This window comes from Papilio xuthus, unplaced genomic scaffold (genome assembly GCF_000836235.2).
Source record: "Papilio xuthus unplaced genomic scaffold, Pxut_1.1 DF827714.1, whole genome shotgun sequence".
Lineage (NCBI taxonomy): Eukaryota > Metazoa > Arthropoda > Insecta > Lepidoptera > Papilionidae > Papilio > Papilio xuthus.
This window is the reverse complement of record NW_013530935.1, coordinates 3075018-3082569: the sequence shown is the minus strand read 5'-3', so window position 1 is coordinate 3082569 and position 7552 is coordinate 3075018. Positions and strand designations below refer to the sequence as shown.

Below are 7552 nucleotides of genomic sequence, written 5' to 3'. Positions count from 1 at the left end.
AATATATATATGTATATATATTGTATAAGTATATATATTGTATAATTGGAATGTATGTAATTTTAAAACAAAAGATATTTGCGTTATTTACATTAATAAAATAATTTTTGAAAATTTTAACTGTTTGTTTGTAACAAAGACTATTTTTTATATCACGCTGACGAAGTTGCTGGTATGTGCTGATTTCATATGATTCTCTAATGTGATATTAGGCCCTTCGTACACAAGGTAAAGTTAATCGTCGAAACTAATGCTGTATGGTTGCGTCGCGAGAATTGCGTTGCGCGGTCTCCGTATATATAACGTTGAATCGTCGACGCGAATCATCTATTCGGTCAGTAAAGGTATGTCAACTGTCATACATTTCAACTGTATAAATTTGCGCCGCCATCTTGAAAATTGCAACTTTTTTTACGACAAACAGGTTGCGATCCACTGTCTTTATCGTTGACAGAAATGTTGGCGACGCGGTGTATAAATTCACTTTCAAAGATTTAGGTTACCTCGTGTATGAAGGGCCTTAAATCAATGTAATTAAGGTATCGCGCTCCTCAAGATAAGTGAGATTAGAAATAACAATGACAATCTTTGTAGATAATTTGAAACGTGCATAAATACGCTGATTTCAATATAGCTTGGCTCTTATTTATCTTATCAAAATTATTATAAATCTTGGAGTGTAAAGTCGAGAGCGTTTTTTACATATTAATTTTAATATGGAAATGAATATCGGATTAATATTTTTTACTGTTTTATCCGTCTCGTCTGCCGAAAATGAGTTTTCGTTAAATATTTTACACTATAATGACTTTCACGCGAGGTATGTAACTATTTTACAGCAATTATAGTAACAAGTTACCTATAATTAAATTAATTAATAATGATTTGATTTGTCAATAAAATGTTTCCTGATTATTAATTAATTTAATTGTAGTAAAAATGTTTAAAAGTACCATTGCTGATATACGCATATTGAACTATGGTCAGGTATTTGTTTGAACATTTTTATCACTAATGAATTCAATAATGCAAATAGTCCAATTCAGATACATATTTAATATAGTAATTTCATTTACTTTTAAAATGTTGGTATCTTCTTCCCAGGATATCAGTTTTTGTGACATAAAATTAGTTGGCTGATTTCGATCGAACCAATGCGTGTCCACTAATGATTTTGTTTCTAAGATTAGTAAAATTAATTGACTATGTAGTCTATGCTTTATCTATTTGTAATTTTAGGTTTGTTGAAACAAATCCAGCAGGTGGCGTATGTAATCCGTCAGTTGCACCGTGTACCGGCGGCTTTGCTCGCTTGGCGACTGCTGTGAGAGAGGCTTTGGGACGTGAACCTGATTCACTGCTACTAAATGGCGGTGACAGCTTCCAGGGTACGATTTGGTATAACTTACTAAGATGGAATGTCACCCAAGACTTCATGAATATGCTACCGCATGATGCTCATGTGAGTAAATAATATTATTTTGGAAAAATATTTGGATTTGGATTTTTGGAAAAATTGTTTGCTTGAGTGAAAGTTGACATGATTAAGATGGGAGTGATGAGTGAAATTGTGGATGAGATATCGATTTGGAGGACATAAACATGGTTTGTACCACAGAGAGTGGTGATTTGGTTTTTTATGGATTATTCTTGACATAGTTTAGTCAGCGCTTGTGAAATTCAGAAATGTTTTTAATATTTAGGCCAAATTTTATTGCATCTATTACAAATAATGTTTCAAATCCTTTAGGTTCTAGGGAATCATGAATTTGACAATGGAATCGATGGAGTTGTACCTTATTTGGAGCATTTGGATTCAAAAGTTGTAACAGCAAATATAATCGATGACTTGGAGCCAACTATACAAGGTTTATATTACCCTAGCATTGTTGTTGAAAGAAATGGAAGAAAAATTGGAATTATTGGAGTAATTATTTCGTCAACTAACGTATGTAAGGAATATTAGCTCATATTGTAAAAAAAAATACGATTGATTTTTATATGCCCAATTAATTGTAGGAGCTAGCATCAACAGGACGTTTGAAATTTACGGATGAAGTGGAAGCTGTTAAAAGGGAAGCAGAGAAATTACATGAAAATGGAACTGATGTAATCATAGTATTGTCTCACTGCGGAATTGATATTGACAGGTAAAAGGTAGACAAAGAAGAAATAAGAAAAGCAAATAATAATTATTGTGTGGTTAAAATCCTTTTTATGGTACTATATATTTACAGGGAAATAGCTCAAAATGGAGGCCCATACATAGACATTGTTGTAGGAGGACATAGTCACACTTTGCTGTACAACGGTGATCCACCAGAAAACTCAACATTTCGACCCCAAGGACCGTACCCCGTCGTAGTTCGACAAGGATTAAAACCAGTAAGTAAGGGCATTAATTACGAGATGTAAGCTCATTTATTAAAATTCAAATTAAAATAAATTCTAATAATTAACTTGACTGACAAAGAAGGTAATGTTTTTCGTCCTTATGCGAGTTTGTTTTTATTTATGAGAGTTTGTATGTATGTAAATTATTTTGTCCCTAGACCACTAAACCGATTTTGATAAGATGTAATTTTTAAAATTTATTTTATAGGTATTGATTGTTCAAGCAGCAGCACATGCTCAATACTTAGGAGAAATAAAACTACACTTTGATGATCAGGGGAATCTCGTTAATTGGGAAGGTCAACCTTCTTACCTCGGAAATGAAGTTATACAAGGTAAAAAAATTTAAAACATTTTTTTTGCTATGAACATTCTTATATAATCTTGAAGTAACTAAATAGATTTGGATAGAAAATAATTCAGTGGTTATTAAAGGCGCATTGAAACATAGTTGGAAATGATTAAGTAACTACCTGTCGCCCGCGACTTTATCCCCGCGGGATTAAAAACAAAGTAAATTAGTAGCCTATGTATTCTTCCAGACTATGTTCTACATCTATACCAAATTTGAGCGACATCCGTTCAGCCGTTCCGGAGATACCTTCAAGCAAACATCCATCCATCTAAACATTTGCATTTATAATATTAGTAAGATTTTGACAATTGCAATTCTGGTTTATGCCTAGTTTGAGACTGAAAGATTTTTTTGGATAAAAATAGCTATATTTGTTTTAAAATTCAACTATATTCTTGCAGCTCCTGATGTACTGGCGAAAATAAATCAGTATCTTCCTGAGATCAGGGAGATGGCTACGCGGAAAATTGGATCTTCCTTAGTTCATTTGTCATCGAGATGCGCTTGCTCCGAATGCAACTTGGGAAGCTTTGTTTGCGACGCATATATGGATGCAGTAAGTTTTGTCATTTATATTTTGCATGATTAGACTGTCGGGATATTTATATCTTCTACATCTGTGATTTTTTTCTTTGGCTTCTTTACCCAAAAAAATTATTTTGCCAAAAATTAGATAAAATACGGTGACAATTTAACAGATGATACCAAGAGCAAAAGGCGACAAATGGATCGATGCACATTTTTGCGTCGTAAATAGGGGAGATATACGAGTGGATATGGAGCCAGGAGGTTTGTATTTCATTGCTGATGCTGATGCTTAGTACTTAGTAGCAGTGTTTAGCTTTATAAATACAGTAGAAAATTGATAAATGAGAGTCCAAAGTGTTAGGAAGAAAATCCGACACTGTGTCAGTGTACTGGCACAACACTAGCCTTACTAGAATGTCGATGTTTATGTCCCCTCACTAATCATTCTGACACTTGGCTTGGTAATGAAAGCTTGCCATTCGCGCCAAAGGATTCTAACTAATAATGTCTAAAGAAAGTAACGTGATATATTTCTCGCTTATAGTGATTTCTAACCTGATTTTCTCGCATTTGAATGTAATCTGTCGGAAATGGACAATGACTCTCGCCTGTCCAGGTTCGACTATATTTAGCTTATAGAAATAATAATGAACATCTTGTTAATAAACTATGATAAAATGAATATCTTAAAGAAAGATGTTGCATATTGGTTTTCAGTGATAACATTCGAGACAGTTCTATTATCGACGCCATTTGAAAACAACATAGAGGTATTCGAACTACGCGGAGACCATATTTTAGAGATGTTGGAATACTCGGTCGCTAACGTACCTTTCCCGGGCGCGAGAATGTTACAAATATCTGGTAAGGACAAGTTATTTAGTTCTTTAATGCTATTTACAACAATTTATTTTTAATTATTATTGATTTACTTGCAGTTAATTATCTTTTACTATATCAGTGTTATATTTTTGCTACTTTTATTTCACTGTTGTAATGGAAGAAAATAGCTTCAGTATATTTAGAAAAACGGTAGTAAATGAAGCTGAAGTAGAGCCTAAAAATTACAAAATTGTAAGGAATATGTTTACAATTATTTGTATATTTTATAGGTATGCGTCCAATCTTTAACGGATCTCATCCAGTCAATCAAAGAGTAAAAAGTGTATCTATTCGATGTATTGATTGTCCAGTACCGAGATACGAGCCTCTAGAACTAAATAAGTACTATAGAATGATTGCTCCAAGCTTTATTGCTAACGGCGGGGATGGATTCCATGTAAGTAATTGCAATTAAAAACAAACCCTTAACGTTACACCAAAAGCGAACTACAGAACAGCTCAGCGTATCTGGATAAAATTTGAATCAGGAATTGATTACAGCTTAGAATGACGCGTAGGCTACAAACCTTTTTTTTTTAATTTCACGCGAATAAGCAGCCAATAACTTAGATATAGAAGAAGAGAACTTAGATACATAATATTATATACCATCTATGTAGTTTTAAAAACATTTTTTTTAGATGATTGCGGAAAACAGAAGAAACGTAGAAGTAGTCGGAGTGGATTATGACTTATTAATTCGCTATATAGAGAAGCTAAGTCCTGTCTTCATTGATGTCGATGGCCGAATACAAATACAGGATCCTTGTTTGGATTAAATTATATATTTATACAGTAAATTCAGTTTTAATTACTCATCCGAAACACTTAATAAAAGAAAACTCATGGTTAGCCTTAACGCCACTATTAAATAAATTGTTATAGTACAAGTTTAGTTGACTCGGTAAGAGTGGTTAATTCTATTAGTGTGTCAAATATGTTAAACCTGCAGCCATATAATGTGACAAAAAAGAAAAAACATCACAAGACAGCAACTATACAGCAAAGTACTCGTGATACTTTTTGACATTGGCTGGGGGGCGCTAGTGAGTTGTTATATTTTCGAAGTTATCCCAACTTGGTCACATAAATTTGATTCTATAAATGACGAATTGTTTTCATTTGGACTAATCTAAGTGAGGGAAAAATAATTAATTTTGTAGTTGTATATTTAATAATCAAAAATGATTTTATATTCATCATTTAAAGTTTTTATGTTTGGGAAATTCCCTTAATAGTAGTTGCTTTGTCCCCCAATTAATTTTGTTTTATGATAGGTGTTTCTATAATGACTAGGCCGTATTGTTGGCTTTATTGTCCATTAAATTAAGGACCCTTTCTAAAATGCTTACAACTTATTATAAGATCCTGTCATTACAGGCCTCATAATATTCAAGCATTATAGTGGGTACTTGTATGATAATAAATTTTCATTTCTAGACCTAAGATACATTTTTGTGGGTTTTGTAAACTTTATAATGCTTTTATGACATTAAAAACAGGATAACTATGATATTTCTAACTGAAATGCTACTTTTTATTAAGCCACGAATTTGTATAAAATTCATTGGAAAAATTGAAAAATGTAAATAATTAAATAACAAGAAGTGATGTTGTTTAATCTATACTAGCTGTCGCCCGAAATACCGTTCGCCAGGAATTAAAAAAGAACTTAATAAGTAGCCTATGTGTTCTTCCTGACTTTATATCTATGCCAAATTTCAGCCTGATCCATGCAGATGGAGATATTTTCATAAAAACATCCATCAGTTTGGAAGGATTCACATTAATAGTATTAGTTAGATTATAAAGAAATATTTGATCGCTTCTTTCTCTGTATTGAATACACTCCGAAAGTACTAAACCTATTTGTAAAAATATTTCACTCTTGGGAAGCTACTCTATCCTCGGGTGATAAAGGCTATATTTATAATTACATTTTGTTGATGGCAAAAAACGCTGATAAAACCTATAACCTTGAACTTGGTTTAGCTATACAGATTGCAACTCTAATTACAAGTTTTCTAGACCTAACAACTGAAGTCTCAAACAATAAAAAACTGTGTAGAAATTTAACTATATTTAAATCTATTAATTTACCTGGTGCTATAGGATAAGCGTAAAATTGATGCAAATCCTGTGTTTGAACGTTTGTTACTCGAAATAGGATTAAACATTCGAAACTGGATAACAGCTAGAGTAGAATTTATCTTTGTACCAATACTTTAAATTGAGTTTTGCTGCGCATTTTCATACGTATAGAGTTATCTACATTTATATTCGTTCTATTACTAAAGTACTACTAAATATATAATTTTTGTTCAAATTTATCGCACGATTATAGCCTAGTATTAGGTAAAATTTTCCTGGTCGTCCATAACTGTTTCCTTTACTTCATAAATATGTTAAATCGTCTCTCCCTCATAAGAATCGTGATGAGTGTTACTAAAGGACGAATTTGGGATATTTGGTCAATCATTAGGCCTTCGTTTATTATCAAAAATAAAGCCAGTGACATATCTCAACCTGTTTTAAAATTCTTCTTCTTATTTATAAAATTCTTGTGTCACTATGTTACCATACTCCTCTGAAAGAGCTTGACAGATATTTAAGAAATTTTATATGCATATTCATTAGGTCTGAGAATAGGTTACTAATTTTTTTTAATTCTATACGGACAGAGTTCCGGGCAACGGCTAGTAATATATAAATAATGCGAAAAATCTTTTAACCTCGTTCTTTTCTGTTGAGTTTATTACAAATAAAAGGAGTTATTACGACGAATCGTGACTTGAATTTTAAATATTTTCTTAGGAAAAGTAATTGAATTTTTCTTTTATTCGAACAATGATAGAAAATTATGTGGATGTCTCAAGGTTGCTAGATTTTTGTTTATAAATTAGATTAATTACCGTTGGTTTCTGAGACTAAAATATATGTATAAAACATATCGTCATCCCTTTCATAATCATTGACAAAACAGAGAAAACAATATTTTTAAAAGGGTGATTTTGGTAAAGAAACCCATTGCTTTATTTTTAATACTGTCATGGTAACCAGAGAGAATGCGAAGTAATTAATGAGAGCCCGGCTGAGAAGCGATATCTTGAATGTCGTTGCGTTTGACAGCGTCTTGTTAAGTACTTTGATAGTTTACCCACAGATTCTTAAAACAAAAGGGTCTTTAGATATTGTTCGTTGTCGTTGCTTAAGAAAAATTGAATTTCAACTTCTTGGTAATCTTCATCTATGTATATATATATATAAAAGAAAGTCGTGTTAGTTACACTATTTATAACTCAAGAACGGCTTTACCGATTTGGTTGAAAATTGGTGAGAAGGTAGCTTAGAGCCAGGAAACGGACATAGGATACTATTTATTCATTTTTTTTA

General features: G+C 32.2%; 1 protein-coding gene across 2 annotated transcripts; it reads left to right on the top strand.

Annotated features, from left to right (window-relative positions):
- The first annotated feature begins 690 nt into the window (after positions 1 to 690).
- On the top strand, positions 691 to 4944 carry LOC106116637 (apyrase-like). 2 transcript variants are annotated; one of them, XM_013310527.1, is made up of 11 exons: positions 691 to 820; positions 1240 to 1462; positions 1751 to 1948; positions 2020 to 2150; positions 2238 to 2385; positions 2603 to 2729; positions 3151 to 3305; positions 3448 to 3538; positions 3995 to 4141; positions 4390 to 4556; positions 4801 to 4944. In XM_013310527.1, the coding sequence occupies exons 1-11, from the start codon at positions 717 to 719 to the stop codon at positions 4936 to 4938; spliced, it is 1629 nt and encodes a 542-aa protein (XP_013165981.1). In that variant the 5' UTR covers positions 691 to 716; the 3' UTR covers positions 4939 to 4944. The 2 variants fall into 2 exon arrangements, with proteins under 2 accessions (XP_013165981.1, XP_013165982.1); XM_013310528.1 differs by having other exon boundaries at positions 723 to 820; positions 1260 to 1462.
- The last annotated feature ends 2608 nt before the right edge of the window (positions 4945 to 7552 follow it).